The following is a 22,227-nucleotide window of genomic DNA, read 5'->3' on the forward strand; positions in this document are numbered from 1 at the left end:
TCTGTTGCTGTTGCTCAGACAGTATCAGTTGTTTCACTGGTGGCGTATTACACAGATGAATGAGGTAAACTGCAGCATGTGTTATTTTCTTCCTCACAGTTCTCCTTCCCTTCTAAATATATATATAGGCAACACAATAAATTAATAGGGTAAGCAGTCAAAATAAACTATTTTGAACACAATTCTTAACTATAAATAAAGCAGCAGTTTCTGTGGTTTCCTGTTGGATTTTCACTTTCTGTATAAAAATAGGTATCAGATACCATGGTGAAGTGTGGTACTGCTAACATCCTTAGACACGAAGAGACAAAATAAAATTGCTATATTTTCTGGAGATTATAGTCATTCGCAGAATCGCTACTCTCTTAAAACATCCATCAGTATGTTTACCTGTGTTCCTGTTTAGGAAAGACTGGATATGTAATTCAGTGAAAGATGAGAAGAACCTCACTGTCTAGAAAAGGAGCTGGTAATCGTTTAGTGTTAGATGCCTAAGAGTGATGGAACAAAATGGTACAGAATGGTGTTAGCAGTTCCTCTGCATAATTGTGATGTAAAAACTGAGATAGGAGTATCTTCAGATAATGAAAGACATGAAGACTGCTGCTTTCTTAGATAATAGAATTTCACCTCTGTGTACATGAATTTCTTTCTTGAAATATCATTTGTATCACTGAAACAGTTTCTTATTAAGAAACTGTCTTTATATTTTTTAATAAATACATTTGTAGATGCTTCTACAATGAAAAATTACATGAAAAGTGAACAGAAAAGTAAAGTATCTGCTTCAGACTACAGACTGATCTTATCCTTTCTTCCACATAATCATGAAGACTTCATTTAAGATTTTGGTAATTTTCTAGAATACTGATGGTAAGTTAAAAAGAAGAAAAAAATGTTTCAGGAAGATTAAATAACACAGATATCAAATATTTTCATTAAAGAGGAAAGAAAATTAATTCTATGTAGTTTGTTGGGTTTTTTTCTTTCTACAATAGAAGAAGAATTTATTTGTGCTCAGAGGAAGTAAGGGTGTTGTTAGATCAGAAACAAAATCTCTCAAGCATAGAGAGATATTATAATGGTTTCTGCTCTTTATTCTCCATTGTTTTTGCTTTTCTACCTCTTATTTACAGCAGAGATGCAAGCTACTGAATGTTGATTAAAATTTATATCAGTGTAATTTCATACATTGTGATTTTCTTTTTTGATCATGAAAGGAGCGCAGGAAATTTAAATATAAGAAAACATATTTTTCGGTCTAACAGTAATCAGACTTCAGTACAAGTTGAGGCTGTAGAGACTGCGTTCTTGGAAGTGTTCAAAACTCAGCTGGACAAAGCATTGCCTTAAGCAAAGAGATTGGACTCGATTCCAAATTTTAATAGCTCTTACTGTAATGCGTTGAAAGAGCTTGTCTTATGTATTTGGAGATAATTTTGTAGTGATACAGGGTATTTAGGATGAAAACAGCATAAATACAGCATATATACAGTGTGTACATGCATATATGTGTCTATATACATATATGTGTTTATGTGTATTTAAAGTGAACTTTATTACAGTACAGTTCTTCAAATTATGATCTAGACTTTTAACTGGTCAAATCAGGAAAGATGATTAAGTTTTGTTTTTTTGTTGTTTAACCTTTTGAGATCTATGTGCGTTGTGTAACTCAAAACATTTTGAAGAGCAATTAAATATAATCTCAAATTATTTATAAATTTGTTATTTGTGTTATTTATAAAGATTAAAATATTATAAATTTCAGAGGTGTACATTTTTCCAAACATTATATTCTGATAGTTAAATTTTCATTTTTTTATTTAGTAACCAACAGCTTGAATATACAGCTAATGTACTAATTTATTATCTTCCACAGATCTGAAGAGGGAAGCCAGTATTTGTCACATGCTGAAGCATCCTCATATTGTTGAACTGCTGGAGACATACAGCTCAGATGGAATGCTTTATATGGTTTTCGAGTTGTAAGTTTCTCTCTTTGCTTCCTTTGTTGTCATTTACTAAATAGAGTCCTTAAAGTATGTCTGCTTCCACCTGCTTCTTTTGTAGCTCAGAAGTACTGAGTGCTGTGAAAATAGTCTTTTCAGACATATGCAAGTGGTCACAAACAAAACAAAACTGTCCTGATGTCTGAATGGCCAATACTAGTTTGCTTAGTGGCTTTGTAAAGACAGTCCTGCAGTTCATTTTTGGCTACAACATCCCTAGTATGGTACACAAGAAAATGAGTTAAAAATGATTGAATCTTTTGAAAGACAAAACCAAACATGCAGAATGCTAACTTGTGCATCTTCCATGTTCAGATTTCCTTCTCTTCTTTGTACCTGCCAACTCTTATTCTGCTGTTCCCCTTATATGTATTACCAGTCTGTGGGCATATGGGATGCTACCGCCTCAGTTTCTCTTCTTGCCTTCTGTTTTCTGATGCATTTGACCTTCATATGTTGGAGCAAACCATGTCATGCACCAAGTGTTAGGTTGAATTGGCACGTTCCCTAGATAAAGAATTTGATTTGAGATATGCACCTTAAGAATAATTTGCACATGTTAGCTTCCTCTGTACCTTAGCAGTAAAACTAGGCGGGAAGAGCAAACAATCAATGTAAAGCTAAAAGTTGTAGCTTGAACTCTTCTGCTATCTTTTCAGGTAAGTTTATAGGCATAGGATTTTTTGAAATAGTTGTTTTTTCTTTCCTCTCTATAAGTTCTGTTTCAGTACTGACTTTTTTGTTTTGTGTTTTGTGTTGTAAATCACAAAACATGGAGCAAGAGGCTTTCATTATCCTATTATGAAATAATGTATACCTTGAGGAGACATGCTCTGACAATTAACAGGATTTTAAAATGGAAAATAGGTTTTGCTTCTGTTTACCATACTAGGAGCTTAGAAATGTGAGATAAAAACTAATTATTTTTTAATGACGAACCTATTATAATTTATGTTTGTATACATAAAAAGCAGATCTGAACAATGAGAGTTACTATACCAATACTGTACCTGACTTCAGGCCACATAAGAGAAAGAAATATAAGTCAAAGTTATTTGAAGAATAATAATTTTTTTTGCATTTCATATGCGCTTGTCTTCCCTGAACACTACTAGGCATCAATCTTTTGTAACAAACAGTGATAGAAAATGAGATAGTAGGAACACCTGTTCTAAAAATGTAGGAAGGAATGGAAGAGTTGTGGGCACAATGTATTTTATGCTGGAGGGATTGCTTTGGTAATGTGATTTGGCAGAAGACTATGTTTTTAGTGAAGTAAGGCTGTATTATCCAAATTTGATAGACTGGCATACTCTGTAATTATGGTCATAATAAGCAACTTGTAGTTAGTAAAAAGCGTCTATGTATTTGTGCATGACTTACTTTCCCTCATATTGCTTCCTGTTCATTCTGCTGTTATTATAACAAGCTTAACTGCTTTGCAACTAAGTTCTGTCTGAAGTAAAAAGGTATATTTTATTGACGGCTAGTAATTCTGAAATGACAAAGAAGAGGATGATAACACTGTACTACAGATGAGACAGAAGCCCAGCCAATGACAGGTTGTTTGTGGACTGGCAGATTCTTTGCATGAAAATTATTTCAGGGCCAGTGCATGAACCAAATCCAATAATCAAACCTAAAACTTTGTCCCATCAGTTGCACATAAATGATAGGTCCACTACTGTTTCATAAACTGTGAGCTACATGGAGTAGCTGCTAAAATGACCCTGAACATTTGTGAAATCTATAGTTATAAAAAGTTAAATAAGCAGACACATTATGTAGCCAATGAAAGTGAGAAATGGTACTGCTTGGGCAAAAAAATACCGTCTGTGCCCAATTTTTAAAACTTTTGTTAAAATAAGTGTATTTTAAAAAGTCACAATTCATAGAAGAATTGTAGAATATGGGCAGTAGCAATAAAGTTTAACAGCAAAAAAGTAAGTTTTAACAGTATTTATAGACAAATTCAAGTGCTATTTAGAATGGAGCCATCACATGTCACCAGTAGGTCCCTATTAGCTGTTAGGTAAAACTGTAATAAATCATAAAGAAGCAGTTGACCATAATAGATGTGCAGAGTAAGAATCAGACACTATCCCAAAAAATCTTACTATTAAAGTAAAACTATTGAAGTATTTAATGTTATTGCACATTAAAAGAGGGAGAATGTGCCTCTGCCAGATGGTTTCCCAGACACCCATCTGTTGCTCCCCAGGACAGTGGACTCTCCCTTCTGATGAAGGAGATACCTTGCTTGCTCTAGAGAGGCCTTTCACCTAACACTTGGCCGGCTCTAGTCCTTCCCAAACAGTGCAATTTTCTTTCCCATTCTGTGGTGCTATTTACTGACAGTTCTGTAGCAAGTGATCCATGGTTAATCTCAAGTTAACTCTGATCTTTTACCTAATACAAGTGTGTAGTCAATGGAAATACATGAAACATTTTATAGCACCAAAAGCCGTGAAAGTAATCTTCAAGTTATGATTTATGAAATTGGGAAGATAGAAAATCTATTTTCTTTCATATTTTTTTCTAATAATGTAATATTTCAGGCAGTGCTGTCTCTGTCACATAATAATATTTGCTGTGTAGTTTGTGCACATGGCAATAAACATTATTTGTATTTGGAATATAACTGTTGCTTTGGCTTTTGTATTCTGTTGCTTATCAGTTTCTCTAATGACCATTGCTCTTTATCAACAAGAATACTTTGATAAGGGTCATCTGCCTTCAGTATTTCTAAAACAATGGAAATACTCCATTTGAAGTGTCTGAAAACCATGTGTTCTAGATTTACAAATACATTGTCTGTGGTTTATCTTCAATGTAATCAGTGTATGTGAACTGATAGTGCTGACCTTTCGTACTGAAAAGCTCAGATGTGATATTCCAGAGTGAATTCCAGATATTTAATATCTGGTCATTTAAGTGAGGCGCTGGCACGGGTTGCCCAGGTTTGGGTTGGAAGCCTCATCCCTGAAGACTTTCAAGGCCAGACTGGATGGGATTCTGAGCAAACTGATGGAGCTGTAGATGTCTCTGCTCATAGCAGGGAGGTTGGACTAGATGGCCTTTAAGTGTCTCCTCCAACTCTCATGATTCTGTGATTCTGTAATTTACATAATATTCTTCTACCAATATGCATAGGTGTTCTGCTTTTCATGGTGTATTCTAAGATTTGTCACTTGGGATGTTAATCTCATATAACTTTGCAGTTAGGCTGGCTATATAGTTACATATAACTGTGCAGTTTCATCTTGCTAACATACGTAAAAATGCTCGTTTTAAAATCTCAAGTTCATAAAAGGAGTGATTTTAAATGCTTACAGTTATGTGGGTTTGTGATAAGCGTATGCTAATGAGCATTTAAATTATGATTGCTAACATTGAATCATGCTGCTTTGTTGAAGCATTAAGAAAAAAAAAAAAGAATGCTATCTATTCCACTTTGTTACGGTACTGTGAAATAGAACAGCTCCTTAGCTTACAGAGTGAAAACTTGTTTTTATTATTTCAATTCACCTTGTTAGGATTGCTGTTCTAGTTTTATTTTTAAGTGTAGTCTCACCTGTAGTCCTTCATCTTTCATATGGCTTTATTGTAACTTTATTTTTCCTTACTTTCATAATACATGATCTAGGATAAAAACAAGGCTTGAATGTTAACTTTTAAAAGTAAAATAAAAATAAAGGAAGTTCTACGTTTTTTTTCATGTCAAAACTGGTTTCTGAGATTACAGAAAGAAAAATAAAGTTTCACAGAATCACAGAATGGTCCAGGTTGGAAGAGACCTCAAGGATCATGAATCTCCAACCCCCCTGCCACATGTAGGGCCACCAACCTCCCCATTAATACTAGACCAGGCTGCCCAGGGCCCCATCCAACCTGGCCTTGAACACCTCCAGAGATGGGGCATCCACAACCTCTCTGGGCAGCCTGTGCCAGCACCTCACCACTCTCATAGTAAAGAACTTCCCCCTGACATCCAACCTAAATCTTCCTTCCTTCAATTTAAAATCATTTCACCTTGTCCTGCTGTTATCTACCCTTTCAAAGAGTTGAAGGAGTTTCTCGTGCTTCTAAATCTAAAGTTCAGGGCAAATGCTCAAAATACCCAGTGAAATGAAATATTTTCAAATTCAGTGCACTTAGAGAAGTCATTAATTTAGAGATTCTCTCTGCCATAGCTTTAGTTGTTGAAACAAGTCTGAGGCATCTCTACACACTGCACATGCAGGTTTTCCCTGAAGGGAGAAAAGGAGCCCAAAGTGGCTAGCCATCATTTCAAATGCCTTAAGGCAATCAAATTGCACAAAGTATTCTGAGCATCTGGGCATTTGACCTAATGACAGATATTTTTGTCATTAAGTTTGTTCAGTAGGATTTTTTTTCACTTACTGATGTGGTGCACATTTTTAGGATATTGTATCTTGGTTTCTTGTGAACACAAAGTTTAGTCATTTACCTGGTCTGGGTATGCAATTTTGTTTTCATCACAGATGATCTTTGAAGTAGTTATTGATTGCAGTCAAAGAAGTGATAGTAGACTGTAAAAGTAGCTTAGGCTTAAGGAAAACTATATCAGTTTTTAATCTCACCTTTGCTTGATATTTGTTGATTTCATTCGTTTGATGGACTGAAGTTAACAGGAAACGAGAGTTCAACAGTTCTGATCCCAAAGCAATAGTCTGTGCAGGTTTTCCTGTTGTAAAGGCAAGCCTTAAAAGTCAGAGGATATTTATCTTGGATGGATTTTTGGTTCTTTTCTAGTAATTAACAAAATTTGGCAGAGAAACTGCATCAGTGTCTCAATGCACCAAATTTTCATTGAAATTTCATCATTTATTGTAACTTTAATTATTTCAGGCTATTTATTTTCAAGTTGCGTTATGTTAGCAAAACTTCAGAAGACTCACTTCTAAGCAAACTTAACTGATAGAAGCCATTATATAATTTTGAAGCATATACTTGTCTTTTTAAGAGTTTACATAAACCTGAAGTTATTCACACAATGTTGCTGTAAAGTATTTTTGTCTGGCCTGTGGTACTGTCTGACATGGAGATTTTCACATTAGATTAAAGTCTGGATTAAAAATTTCAAGTAAAGTAAATTCTTTTGTACTACCACCAACACAAAAACCAGTGTTTCTTTAAGGATGCATGTTCTTTCTTTTCTGCTGCTTAACCATCAAGTTTGATCATTACTATGAAAACACCAGTAGTAAATTGTTTCTCGGGATACCTATTTAAAATTACTTAATCCTCCTAAGATCACCTGCTACACTATGATATGAATTGAATGTTACTGAGGGAGTACTTTGTTATTTGTCCTTTATTTGTTATTCTTACTGGAATAACTATAAATATAGTTGTAGGCTGTATGTTATTAGGTCATCCGCAAATGCAAAGCTATCATACTTAAATATTAAGATACAGAATCCTGGAGTATTCTGTCTGTTCTTCAGAGTGCCTTTTAGCCTCAGAATAGATTTTGGCATTGAACATGACTCAGGAGTAAACTTGCTGGGCGGGCTGCAACTCTTCGTCGGTTTAGCACAGCATAGTAGGAAAGCACTGTAAGTGTATACTAGCACTGATCAAACCTATGAAAGAAACATTCATCCAAACCATGCCTGAACCTTGTTAAAACTATGGAATAATCAACAGCAAGGTATGGGAAATTGAGAGGCGTTGTTGGTACTGTTACTTGAAACAATTCAGATGTGTTATTCTGGGAAGATGTCTGTTAGCTCACTGTTCAGAGCTGCTGCAGCTTTCCCTTTCAGTGTGAATATCAGAGATTGTCCGAGTTGGTTTACATAGCTTCGTGAGTGCCCTCTACTGGTACTGACTGATTCTCTTTCACGTTGTGCGTGCTGTAGTTTCATCATGAACATTTTCAACATCTTCAGCTTCTGTCTTCAGCATATATATATATCGTTTTGTGTCTATTTTAATGGACTTTAATAGACACCAGTTTTTTATTTTCATAGTACTGCTACAGTTTTCACATGCCTAATACTGATCTGCATTATAATGCCTTAAGTTTTCCTGGATTTTCAGTTTATCAAATATCTCAGGAGCTTAATGCGTCACATATGTCCTTCAGTTTGTGCAGCAAAAATGTAGTTTTGATATTGCTGAGTTCTTAGTCTGTTAATTGACTGTATTTTCTGTGGTATTGTTTGTTTGTTGGTTTCATCACCGAGGCTGATTCCTGCTTTTGCAACCTCGTCTACGTATTTTCATAAGATTTTCAGATAAAGTTCAACAACATTGGGGTGATACAAGCTCTATCTTTATATGTAGAAACATTTATTCTGAAAACTAAGTCTGTCACTTTAAAACATTACCACTGATGGTCTGTAGTCATTTTGAGTATCACCTTAATTTAAACTAATTGAAAAAAAGTAGCGGGGGGTGGAAGAGAGGAAGGGGTGGAGAAACTGCAACCAACAATTAAAAGCTATAAATGAAACATTCTGGTGTATTCATAGGAGGCAGAAATATATAATAAAAGACCATTCTGATTGTAAGCACCTTGTTTAAAAGAAAAGTTAGTGTAAAGGAGCAACAGTCTTGACTCTGTCTGTCTCTGCAACTACTCATAGTGCTAACAGCCCTGTGTGCCACTGCATCTTTAATGATTAGTAGTTCCCAGCAGGTTGGAGTGACAGTAGTCTTCTGAAACGTTTTGCTGCTTCATAAAAATAACACCTCCTAATTGTGGTTAATCGTGCACTTGATATGCTTTGTAGCACAAGACGTTGCTCAGGTTTCAGTTTTATTTCCCATCTGGCTGGAATAAATTGTTGGAAGAGAGGGCTGACAAGGAGGCTGATGTGAGGTGTTTTTTTTTTTTTTTTTCTGTGAGTTAAATACAGTTTTACAATATCCTCATTGAACCTGACCCTGTTACTGCTACATGGTACTATGCATAACACTGCACAGTATGTTTATTATCTGAGTGATATTAAATAGCTATGTATACACACAAGCTTTATGAAATTCAGCAGGAAAGGAAAAACTACTAGAGAGGAATATATTGATGCAGCAATGTGCAATCATTGTTTGGTGATCAGTTTGTGGAGTTTGTTAGCTCTGAAGATGATATCACATGCTGGAATAACTGGCTAAGAAAATGCCTCTGCCTACTTTAAATGCCACCAGTCCGTATTGTAGTTAGTACTCTAGTCTAAGGACGATCTTGTGGATGTATTTGGGAAGGTAAGCTTCTGCATGCTACTTGTGTAGCATGAAACATTGCATTGCAGGTGTGCATCAGAGCAAAAATACTATTATGTTGGCATTCTGGCTAGCTTGCTGAAACAGCCTTGATAATATGGCTTTGTAGATGCCCTGTGAGTCCAGCTTCTTTTTTTTCCTCCTTGAGTCTTTGTTAGAGAGAAAAAAAGTAAAGGAGGAGTGAATTTTGAGTAGTGCTGTGCAGAGCTAGAAGCTGCAGTCAGTGATCCTTGTGGGTCCCTCTCCTTCAGAAACATATGATTCTATGACTGGAAATGACCATTGTTACATTTTACATTCCTGCAAGTACCATGTTCAGTGTAAACTGCAGTACGCAATTTGATTATTCATGTTAATTCTTGTTACTCTTCCTTTGCCCCATCAAGCAATGAACATTCCAAGATATGCGTCTGCTGTAAGTTACTTAGAAGTAAAAGAAAAGGAAGACTGTTATGCTATGTCAAGCTGCGTTGGTTTTAGAGGAACTGGTAGTCTGATTTTAGCCGAAGAACTGTAAAAATAATATACTTGAAACTATAATTGTTACACTTCTCAGTTTGGGAAGTTAGATTATCAGAAAGACTACAGGCAGTTGTCAGAGTTAGTAATACAGTATTTGTGGTGTCACAGTTTTCAAGTACCTTTACAGAGGTTGTGAGGTATAAAATATCTTGATTCTTAATTACCCTTACAAGAATGATAACTGGGAAGACTGTACCACGTTTTTGGATTATTTTTGATAGTCACCATTTAAAATGCAGTTTACTAAGAATTTGTGTAAATACAGTCTTTGTTTGGAGTAGCTCTCATGATGCTTTTAGGAATGGAATTAACGTACTGTAATGCTTTAATTGTTAACTTGCAGAACTGCCTTGTACAGAGCATCTCTCCTTTTATCTTCCCCACTTGTTCAGTGATCAGTTTAAGCAACAGGAGAAACTGTTTGATTTTGCTAATGAAGTTTTGAGTGACCTGAGGGAAATGAAAAAATTAACCTGTGGCAAGCAATACTGTATTAGATAACCTTTCAAATCCCATTTTATTTAGTATACATTGCACCTGTATCCAGAATTTTTAATGTAAGGTTTATGTAAGTGGAATCAATTGACTTTTAAGCATTTTTATGTAACCGATTGTAGTTATATGTCTTAAATACTTTTCCCTATTTCTACCTGCAGTATGGATGGAGCAGATCTGTGTTTTGAAATTGTGAAGAGAGCAGATGCTGGATTTGTGTACAGCGAGGCTGTAGCCAGGTATGTATTCTAATTTTAATTAATCCCACAGGAGGAGTGGAAGAAAATGGACTATATTGTTGCAAATCTAATAGTTAAAAGTAGGAATACTATAAATAATCCTGTTTCCAAATCTGAATGTTTATTACAATAATTAACATAATAAAAGAATTTCAGAACATTTTGTCTTTACTAATTTTATATTTGGGTGAGAATATTGAATAAAATAGTATTTTACATCCAATATCTAATTCTCTGTCTTTGTCTTTTTATGAATCTCTCCTATGTTGGCATTTGGTGACTTGGCCTGACAGGTGTGACTTTTGTTGGTTGTGCTAGTTGGACCCTATTCTTTTTTATATGTTTTCATGTATAGTCAGTTCAACTTTTCGCTTACCAGATGAGATAATATCAAAGTGAGTATAAAATTGTAGGACAGCAAAACCTCATGTCCTAATGACATGAAAATTGAACTCAAAGCACATGGGATTCTGTATTTGCTTTTCTAAACACTTCAAATTTTTAGCATCAAAGAAGGTGGAAAGTGATCTATTTAAACTTTCTGCTAGAGGCAGAGTCAGCTCTACATTTGGGTCATGAATTTTGTCCATTTGGTTCTAGAAAGTCTCCAAGGACAGGCATTCCACTCCATCCCTGGACAACTTGACCCAATATGAGTGTAATGGTGTCCCTGTAACCACCCAGAATCTATTGGTTCAGTTCAATGTAGTTCAGTATGGCAGTTCAATGTATGACTGCTGTGGCTTGGTTAAGGACTTGGCTCCATCTTCTCCATAACTCCTCTTAGGTATGGAAAGACTATTACAAGGTTCTCCCCTAAGTTTTGCCTTTTCCAGAGTAAACGTCTTGTTTTCTTCAGCCTCTTGTAGAGTGTGTGCTCCAACCTCCTGTGCATTTTGATATCTGCTGAACTTACTCAAATTTATCAGTCTAATGAAAATTTTCCTTGAAGTGTTTGTTATGCTTTTACTGAGTAAGCTCAACATAATGTGGGATTTGATAGGCTGACAGGGCACTACTGACTCAGTTGAATCCTCCTGTCATTCAAGACCCTTGACTCCCTTTCCAGCAAAGCTGCAACTCAGCCAGTACCACTGGAGCCTGTATCCAGCATGTACTTTTGAAGTGGTTACTCAGTCCCAGGTGCAGGATGTTGCATTCATCCTAGTTGAATTCTCTGAGCTTCCTTTTGGCCCTTTCCTCTTGCTTATGTCCTTCTAAGGGCAGCTCTGCCCTCTGTATTTGTTACACCTGCACTTTGGTGTTATTCACAAATGAGCATACATTCTCTTTTCTCAAGATCATTATGGAATCACAGAATTGTAGGGGTTGAAAGGGACCTCTGCAAGTCAAATCCAATCCACTTGCTAAAGCAGATTCCCTACAGCAAGTGGCACAGGCATCCAGACAAGTCTTGAATATCTCCAAAGAAGGAAACTCCACAACGTATCTGGGCAGCCTGTTCTAGCTCAACGTCACTCTGACAGTAAAGAGGTTCTTCCTTGCATTTGTATGGAACTTCCTGTGTTCCAATTTCTACCTGTTGCCCCTGGTCCTGTTGTTGCTCACCATCAAAAAGAGTCCACCCCTATCAATTTTGCTTCTGCACTTAAGATATTTATGAATAGTTATAAGATCCCCTCTCAGCCTTTATTTCCCCAGGCTGAACAATCTCTGCTCTCTCAGCTTTTCTTCATAACGGAAATACTCCAGCACCTGATCATCTTAGTTGCCCTCCACTGAACTCTTTCTAGAAGTTCCCTGTCTTTTTTGATTTGGAGAGCCTGGAACTGAATACAGCATTCCAGATGCGGCTACACCAGGGCAGAGCAGAGATGGAGGATCACTTCCCTTGACCTGCTGGCCATGCTCTCTTTAATGCACACTAGGATACCATTGGCCTTCTGGGCCACAAGGGCATGCTGCTGGCTCATGGCCAGCCTGTTGTCCACCTGGATGCCCGGGTCCTTTTTCACAGAGCTCCTCTCCAGCAAATGATGCTCTCTAACATGATGAGACACAATGTAATATATATGAGTAAAACAATTGAGAAAGTATCCTAGAAATTTAGTACATGCCAAAGGATATCTTACGTAATATGTACTTCTCAAATTACCATCAAGTCTAACGCATTTAACTTTTTCAGAGAGTTAAAGAGGAAAAATGATTTCTAGTTTTTTACACTGAACATATAAAGTACATTATTGAAATCTTCTAAATCTTAAAACTAACCAGATCACAAAATGTTTGAGGATGAAAGGGATTTCTGGGAGTTTTCCACTCCAGCCAACCTGCTAATATCAGGATCATGTTCATTTGGGTTTTTACTGTCTCCAAGGATGGAGGCTTGACAACCTCTTTCACTTTTCAATCTCTCTTATGGGACACAGACGAGAAATAAGTTAGTCTTCAATCTGCATCAGGCAAGTCAAGATCTTGGTTCTGTCCCATTGTACATAAATCAGGCACTGATACCACTTTTGTCCTTATTTTGTTTTGTTATGAAAAAATTGAAGACCCTTGCATCTTTCATCATGTGAAACAGAATTATTGAACGTTTGAAACATTTATGTAATGGAAAATGTAGATTTTTCTTTCCTAATTTTCCCATGTGTTCAATCAGAATAATCCTCAGACTTTAGATTTTATTATTCATTAGACATAAACTCTAGTCTACTGAACTTCTATACAGTTTAGTTGGTTGTTAAGTTTTATGTGGTTAGACTCTTTAAATGTAGTTATATCTGCATAATTTTTCCTGCAGGATTGTCATTTATCATGTCTTTGTTTTTACAGTCATTACATGAGACAGATATTGGAAGCTCTACGTTACTGTCATGATAATAATATAATTCACAGGGATGTGAAGGTAAGATATGTGATTTTTTTCCATTGCTGCATTAATACAAAGTACTAAATGTTGGTAGTTTCTCTACAGGAGAGGAACGGGGGAGCTCTGTAACAGAGAACTATTTAATGAGTCTGTGTTTACTTTTATTGTGTTGTATGAGATTAAAAGCTTATCACTAATTTTGTCAGTATAGAATGTTTGGGCAGTCTTTGTTCACAGATTACATGTGCATTTGATTGCAATTACTTTGGAAGTCATTTTGATTTCTGCTTCCTGAATATTCATATGAAATGTGTTTGCATTTATTTTCTTGTTAGGAAAACCTTTGTATAAATTCATTGCATAAATAAAACTAGAATTTGTAGATTAATTACATCATTTTGACAGCACAGTGAAACTATCGAATCATCTAGACCAAAATTCTATAGATAAGTGCATTCTTAAATGCTAGAATACTGGTAGTACTACCTGCTTTTTGCAAACAGTCTTGAATACTTGTTATTATGAGAACAAGTTTCAGAGGAGAAATGTAGGCTGTAGGGGTACTTTAAGATGCTTACAACGTTAGGAACATTTTAAGAACAGTATATATATTTTGTAACTTATGTGTGATTACTTGTGGAAGTAATTTATCCCAAAGCATTAATGGTGTAAGTAGTTGGGAGTTTAAACCTAAGAATTTTGTTTTGTCTCTCTTCAATTTGAATGCATGTTACTTGTTCATTTTGTTGTCTAAAATACCTTTTCCAATTTTGCTTTTAACCAAGCTGAGTCTAGCACTGTAAGAGTTAATGAAAATGGTAATGAACACTGATAGTGCAGTTTGAGAAGTGAGTTCTAGTGATGAATCAGACTGGGAGGTGGTGAGCTGTATTTCAGACATCTACAGGGTGGTTTGTTAGAGAAGAGAGTGTGGATACTGAACTGAAGGTTTTCTTTCCATCAGACTTTCGATCTTGTATATACAGACATTGCAGACCTTTCACCAGTCTCTTTATCCTTTCCAAGGGAAATTATTCCATTTAATAATTTTTTTGTAGTTGTTTTTTGCTTTTTGGTTTTTTTTATATTCTGAAAGTCATTTCTTACAGCAAATTCTCAAGATGTCCTCTAAATCGCTGATAGGTTTTCTGATCTTGTTCTACTGTGAAGGTTCTTAATTCTTTTTAGTTGTTTGGTTATAATACCATGTGGGAGTTCTAGAATGAACACCATAGTTATGTGGCTTTGTCTTCCTGAGAGCTGCATTTCATGTCATTGGACGGTATCCTTGAACAAAAGCATATTTCAGTTTCAATGGCCTTATCCCTCAGGAAAATGTAGATATATTTTTACAGCTTATCCAGTCTTTGAAAACTTTAAAACCACTGTTTTTATTAAATGCCATCCTTAGAAATAAAACTACTTAATTACATGAGTAAGAATTCCTTAGTATGTTGTCTGAAGTATGCTAAACCATGTTAAACAGTCTTTAATCTTGATAAAAGCTGAGCGGAAATATTTTAACTATAAAGCTCATGTGTAGATTATTAAGTTAACTGCAGCATCTCAGCTCTAGATGTCACTGTAGGCAGTGTTTTGAATGGAAGTAGGGTAAGTGAACGATTTCTGAATTATTAGAATGAATGAAAGTGAAGTAATAAAAATCTGTAAGGTTGATACAGTCATTCTATGATTCTATGATTCTGCATTTTTTCCTCTTTTCTGTGAGTGTTATTTTAAACTGCAGAATGTTTGATCTTCATCTGATTCACAGGAAAGAAATTAGTCCCTATTAGAATTGGGAATCTTGTAGGCATTTTTGTGCTCACTTGGCTCTCAACTGATAAGGAGAAGTCAGATTAGGAATAATTCAGTCTGCTGTTGTCTGATGCCAGAAACTTCATCTGTCGTCCTTAAGCAACAAGATGAACCAAAGCTGACTGCAGCCTATTATAAACTTACATCTCTCATGTCAGAATCAAAACATGAAAACTTTCACAAGATGGCCTCTGCTTGCTTTAATTTCCTTCTCTTACAAGACAAGACATTTCTTGAGTTTCTTTATCTTTTGTCCATAACATTACTTAAAAGTTTGGTTATCTCTGACCTTTGTCTTATCTTTTGGTTAATGTGATTCTTCTGCTGGGTGCTACATTTTCAGAAGCAGTTTTGCAGAGAAGTGCTGCTTGCTGAGAATTTAGACTGCGTGGCCTGCCACAGAGCTCAACTGCTACATAGTGGATACCTTCTGATCTGGAAGTTCGTATGTTCCAGTCACTTGCTCAGCCATTCAGAAAGCCTGCATCTTCTGATTGATGAGCTGGCCACTGCAGCATATTTTGAAGGGGTTAACAAGGGAGGAGGCAAACTCTTGTTGTCTTCTAAACTCTTTGTTGTGCATGTTTGCCCTAGTATTTTATGTTCCTGCTATAGAAATCAAGTATTTAATTTTTGATTGTATAATTCACAATTCACCTGAAAACTTCCAAGTTAATACCAGGTTGACTAAACAGCACAAGAAGTTTAGCACATGATCTGCATTTTCCTGAAGTGCTTATTTCTATATCTTTTCCTTACACCTCTCTGTTTTGAGAGATTTGTCCTCTGTGAACTATTCCATCAAATGCTGAACGAACTTATTACTTGATTTGCAGATTCTCAAATTGCTCATACTGCACAGAAGTTTTTCTGCTCTTTAATATAGAATAAACCAACTAATGCAATTCAGAAATGTAAAGGAGATGTCACCTTAAACAGGTTCTATAGGAAAATACTAAAAGTATGTATTATTTTGGGGTACTAAGAAGAATTGGTGAAATGGGATTTTACCACAAACTTATATTTAATCAGTAGTTCCCAAAATTTCATCCATTTTCTTGCCTTAGTAACTGCAACACTGGGGAACCAATTGGTCTAGAAAAGCAGAATAATAATTACTTAAGTCTATATTATCACCAAAAATTTGATGTTGAAGTTTACATCCTTAGACACCTTGCTATGATGAGGTTCCCTAAGTGTAAGGAAGGACAAAAGTTGTGGGTTCTTATTTTGAGCCTGTGCAAAAACAAAAGCACCCTGACGGTAAAGTTGTCATGCAAACGTCTATTACTGTTGATCTAAACACAGTACTCTGAGCAAATTTAAACTGCTTTGGTTTAGTCATGGTTTAGGTGTCTTGTCCTTGGTTTTTGCACAGCGTGATGCACACCCACACAAACCAGCCTTCATGCTCAGGAGCTCTTTCCCTCAGCATTTTGCAGAGTTAGACTCTGAAGCTGCCCACTTAAGGTTTTTCCGTTGATCATTTGCTAAACATCACAAGAGAATTCTGTAAAATAAGCAAATGATGGTTTCTGTTTTCACAAGTAGCACTGTATTTAATAAAATACTATGTTCCTATGATTTTTGTCTTTTTCACCTACCTCTTTATTGAACTTCTGCAAAATACAAAGCAGATGTCAAATGATATGAAGTCTTGGGGTGCCTCTTCCAGGAGGCGTAATATTTTGTATCTAACACCATATGTCACTTTTGGGTCAATGTTGTGTTCTTGTAATGGAGCTTAGTAGTAGGGTTGGAAAGACAGAATTGCTTACTACATTTTATTGTGCAGTTTGCAGCAAGTGATTGGACTTCTTAAAAAAAAAAAACTGGACTTCTAAAAAAAACAGCTAATATTCTATAACACTTTCTACATTCATTAGACAACTCCCCTTGATCTCACTTAGAAGAATAGGGAAAAGACCACACTACAAGAATAAGTTCAAAACCACTCCTGTTTTGTACTCCTTTCATACTGTTCATGGTCCTTAAATGTTTATTTTGAGTATAAGTTGTATACCAGTAAATAATAACCATTTATACCTACCTAAGTAAACTATGGAATTTGCCTCACAGAGTTAAACTAGGAATGTGGAAATTCTGTGATTTTTTTTTTTATTTTTAATATTTATGTTAAATAGTACCAGAAGTTAAAAATAAGTACATGTATGCATTTCATCCTTTTTTCCCTCACTTCATGTGCATTCAGATATCCTACAATTTTGTATGACTCATGTGTTTTACTCACTCTTCTGCAAGTGGTTCTGGGTTTAAACACTGATGTGAAGAAGGTGCCTTCTGGAGTAATATGTGTTAATTCAAATTTGATGTGGTATAATCGTGTAACACTTTTGGGTGATTACATGTTGAACTGCAGTGCTGGGCTGTCTGCCAGGTTAAACAACTATTTGCTCACAGTGGGATGGGAGAGAGAATTCAAAAAGGTGAAAGTGCAAGAAATGGTGGGTAGAGATATGGACAGTTTAATAAGAGAGAGGAATAATGATAATAAAAGAAGTTATGCACAGTGCAGTTGCTCACCACCAGCTAGCCAGTGCTTAGCCAGACCCAGAGCTGAGCTTCTGAACAAAAAACAAAAAAAAAAAAAAAAAGTTAAACTTGAGTTTATTTTGTAGTTTTCTGTGCCTTCTTCCTTAAGACTTTGACGCATGATCAATCTATTCTAGAGGAAAAAAATCAATGCTTCTCCTTTCTTTATTTTTTGTAAAGAAAGCTCAGAAAACCTGGGAATAACGGTAACAGATGAGAACTATGTCCTCTATTTCACACTAGTTTCTTCCCAGATCAGTTAGAAAGAAAACACTGTCCACCCATCAAACATAAATGTATTTTTCTTTACATGGGTAAAGTGGCAATGCACAGTTCTCTGTATGAATTACATGAATTCATTTATTATGGCTGCTGTTGATTTTAAAGCAAGACTGTGTTAAAAAAAAATACAAGTAATGTTACCATTTTATTTAAATATTTCCCATTTCATATAGAAGTCTCATTATAGCAAGTCAAAATGAGCTGACTGTTAGTAATATGTTCTTAACATCTTTCCATATTATTTCATATTGGTGGGGTGTCTTCAGTGAAAATATCAGCTCTACGTTGGTGTTTTTCAGGTGTGGATTTTTTAAACAGAGTGTATAGATTTTTCTTAAATGTTTTATCTAGCAGAAGGGTTATAACTGGATCTATACTACTCCTAGAAACACACAGACAGGTAAGGAAATTTTTAATTTCTACCAGATAGTTTATCCTTGAACAGTCTTCTTCTGGGAGCAATACGTAAAATATGGGCCTGAAAATATGATATGGAAGAAAGCAGACAGTTAAAATGATCTGGATGACAAGAATATTTCTTTTCACCGTTCTGTAAATCATTTGGTTTTGTCCAATGTGGGTGTTTTTTTGTATTTTACTCAGGTGTCTGGTGAGGGAATAGTATGATAACAAAACAGTCAGAAAAAATAGAAAAAAACAAGCAGTAGCAAAGGAAGCTGCAGTCTTCGCAGTAACTTCACCAATTTCTACCTTCATGTTGTAACACGTGCGAAATATTTGTCCCCTCCTTGCCCGAGCATCATATGTGATAGCTGTTACCGTTACGCACAACACAATAAGCCATATAGAGATACAAAAATATTTAGCGAACTTTGGCTGACGAAACTTCTGAAGTCCCCGTTTGTACAAGTTTTTTGTAACTGCTTGGGAGTGTCGTGCATCATTATTTTTCTTCAGCGTTGCATACTGACTTAAAGCGATTGTACATAAAATCGTGATTGTGACATACATGCAGACGTGCATGACGATAGTTCCGAGGTGATACGCTACTCTGCATACATCAGAGCCATATGTCCATTTGTGCCCTTTTGCAAAATAGCTAGCCAGAAAAGGCATGGTGCTACATACGAGTAAATTAGCAGTGATGAGATTTACCAGATAAATGCACTGTGTTCTTTTTGTGGATGCTTGTCTTGAAAACACCCAGGCAGCGAGAATATTCCCAAAACTGCCAGTAATAAATAGGAAACAGTAGATGACTGGTAGAGCTACAGTAGTAGCTATCGATGGATGAAGAAGACATGTTGAATTTTTCATTTATGCCAAATCTTCTTGAATAGATGGTGAGAGCTGAAACACAATTAAAGGAATTATTCTTCTCTAATGTGCATCTAATATCTCTTTTTCTTTCCTCTTATTTTAACTTTTTGACTTTTTCTCCACTGCTTTTCATTGTTACCAATTCGTAATTGTTTTCTGTGGTTATCATTTTCAGTTTGCACGAGGTTACTGTTCTTTTACTGAGAGATTTTTGGAAATAAAAAGAGCAAAGCTGACTTATGTTTAAAAAAAAAATTAATGTGCTTAGAATCTAATAAAATAAATGAGGAAACAGAAGGTTGAAGCTAGGGTCTGAAATTTACTTCTATGGTCTTAAGTTATTTCTCAATACTGAGAATACAAGAACACTTGTCACCTACTTTGGAAACCACTTTGGACTATTTCAAGTTAAATAAGCAAAATAAATACAAAGCATTTCAGTATTTGCAGAAATGCACAGGAGTATCTCTTACCTACATTTAAGTAAGAATTAAACTGTACATAATTCTGGAAGCTAGTTGGATGCTTTTTTTTTCTTTCTTTCTTTCTTTTTCCTTTTTTCTTCTTTTTTTGCTGATGATAGTATCTAATTTACTTACTTTGGGCTCTAATCTTAGGTATACATTATGCATAAATGATGTAGTCATGAGCATGTGAGATGATTGCTGAAAACTGTGATATATATCCAAGTTTAGTTTTCAGTTTATTCTGTACTTCTAGACTGAAAGCAAGAAATCAATTCTAGTTGGTGTTTAAAGCTCTGTAGAATGGCTGCATATAAAAATGAGTCTTTGACTTACTAACCTATGGTGAAGAGAGATTATCATGTTGTACAGGTGAAAGTTCAATAAAGTGCAACTTAGCTTTTACTGCATATAAAAGCACATGGAAAAAAAAATAACATTTCAAAGTCACAGATTCATAAAAAAAAATTTTAAACAGCCATAAGCAAATGAATTCAAATGCCTAAGAGGATTCTTTGTAACTATTATAAAATACACAGGCACCAAGTAGATTACATTATAAAAAAATGTAAAAGTTATATTTAAAAATATGCTATAAGCCATGATTGGCAATTTGTAAATTAAGCCCAATTTTTTTGTAGTTGTTGAATATTTACCTAAGTCCCATATATATCGCTGAACCAAAATATATTAAATTATTTTATTACTGTGAGTTACATTCACAAAATAATGTTTGAACTCGATCCTTTAGACATCTAATGATTATTTTTATGTGAATGTTTTGAAGAAAAGAAGTAGCACTTTTAAACTTACCTATGCAAACTGCAAGCGTCTTCCTTTGGAGAGGGAATTTTTGTCCAATGTCCTTTTTATCTTTACACCGATGCAGTGAAAAAGATGATATTTAAATCTGAAAAATACAGTTAAGAAAAATGCCTTTGTGGCATAAGTAGGTTTTCAGAATGTGCCTTTTTTTCTTTTACAGTGTCAAAAGGCAGGTAGACACTTAAAGTTCACACCAAAAGATGTTTTCTGTGCAAAAAGTTTTTGAAATTAGGCCAGGATGTGACTCCATTAGAGATTTTAAAAGAATGCAAGATAAATGTGGAAGAACGATTCTAACAGTCCTTTGGCCATGTAATTATTTCACAGAAATACTTAAAATACTTTTAGGGCGTGGAGTTCTTGTTACTATCACGCTCTTTGAGACTGCCCACTTCCCAGAATGGAAAAAAATGAAGTTCGTATTTTGTAGATGAGAACTTTCACTGCTGTGTAATTGTTCTTCAGATCACAGAAGATCTGCAATCTGCAATATGCAATAACGATAATGACGTATCCATGTCTGCCCTCCTGTCAGTGACCAAATGAACACATCATGTATGTCCAGTCAGATCATGCATTCCATGGAAGGAGTTTATAGCTGATGCATTCTAAGCTTGCTAACCATTCAGGGGAAACTGATTTGGCTTGTTTCCAAGAAATAGGGTGTTTAAATGTAAGTCATCCAAAAGGCTGTTAGCCAGGACAGTTTCCTTCCTCCAGAAGAAAAGTTTGATCACAGTTCAGTCAAATTCTGCTTAGGTCTGCAGAACATAAAACAACTGAATTTACCTCTGTGCGTGATACACCTGTGGTTGTCAGATATGGCTTTTCAGAAGCAGTAAGTTCCTCTATGAGAATGGAGGAGGTGCCATATTTTATGCACTTTTAGTATTGTTGTGTAAGTTTTGCTTTGCATTTAAGGACTTGCAGTGAGAATACACTTTAGGGGTCTTCAATGGGTTTAATTGTTCAGTCTCATTGATTTTATTTATGTTGCTGTAAAATGATAGACATGTATTCTGTCCACCTTTTTAGGTTAGACAATTCATGTCATTTAAAAGTAAGTTTAAGTGAAGGAAGCTTGCTTGGAATATTAGTAATTAGTTTGTAGTGCTGTGATTCCTTTGCATGCATTTTAATTTTTGTTCTCTGTTAAGCTTTACCTTCTTTTTCTTCTTTTTCTGTTTGAATAAATAGCTATATTAAAATCTGCCCTAATAGAAGGATTCTAATAGTAATTAAATGTCTAATAGTCTCTTACAGAGTCTTAGAAATCCATGTTTCTATATTGTTCCATCCAATTTTAGACACAAGAAAATTTGCTAAGTGGAGACCGTGGTTTTATGCTAAAAAATGTTGTGAGCAATTTCAGTTAGCAGTTACTTTTGTTGTTATTCAACTGGTTATTACCTGTAGCCTTTTGTATTTGTAGTTCAATTACCATAATTCTTTCTATGTGAGGAAATTATGCTACCTTTTTTCTGAGTTACTGTATAATGGATTAATATACTGAATTATAATCTATCAGACTTCATTTTGTAACTGATTAGTGAGATGGGCAACGAATGAATGGGACATTATGAGTAAACAAACAAACAAAAAAAGTAATTGGTTCCAAGCATCCTCACAATTCTTGTACACTATTTCCATTT

At 35.3% G+C, this 22,227-nt stretch overlaps 2 protein-coding genes across 6 annotated transcripts in view; one reads left to right on the top strand and one right to left on the bottom strand.

Moving 5' to 3' along the window:
• The window catches only part of CASK (calcium/calmodulin dependent serine protein kinase), a 194,663-nt gene that overhangs the window by 76,951 nt on the left and 95,485 nt on the right, over positions 1-22,227 (top strand). For all 5 annotated transcript variants that reach the window (XM_085209583.1, XM_085209606.1, XM_085209591.1 and 2 more), the window contains exons 3-5: positions 1,883-1,988; positions 10,442-10,519; positions 13,316-13,388. In XM_085209583.1, the coding sequence (XP_085065709.1) occupies positions 1,883-1,988; positions 10,442-10,519; positions 13,316-13,388 (257 nt within the window). The remainder of the gene's footprint in view (positions 1-1,882; positions 1,989-10,441; positions 10,520-13,315; positions 13,389-22,227) is intronic.
• Positions 17,636-20,912, bottom strand: GPR82 (G protein-coupled receptor 82). Its single transcript, XM_010724577.4, has 2 exons — positions 20,564-20,912; positions 17,636-19,316 (listed from the first exon to the last, which is right to left on the bottom strand). The coding sequence occupies exon 2, from the start codon at positions 19,281-19,283 to the stop codon at positions 18,249-18,251; it is 1,035 nt and encodes a 344-aa protein (XP_010722879.1). The 5' UTR covers positions 19,284-19,316; positions 20,564-20,912; the 3' UTR covers positions 17,636-18,248.

Source organism: Meleagris gallopavo, chromosome 1 (assembly GCF_905368555.1).
Source record: "Meleagris gallopavo chromosome 1, MGAL_WU_HG_1.1, whole genome shotgun sequence".
NCBI classification, from domain to species: Eukaryota; Metazoa; Chordata; class Aves; order Galliformes; family Phasianidae; genus Meleagris; species Meleagris gallopavo.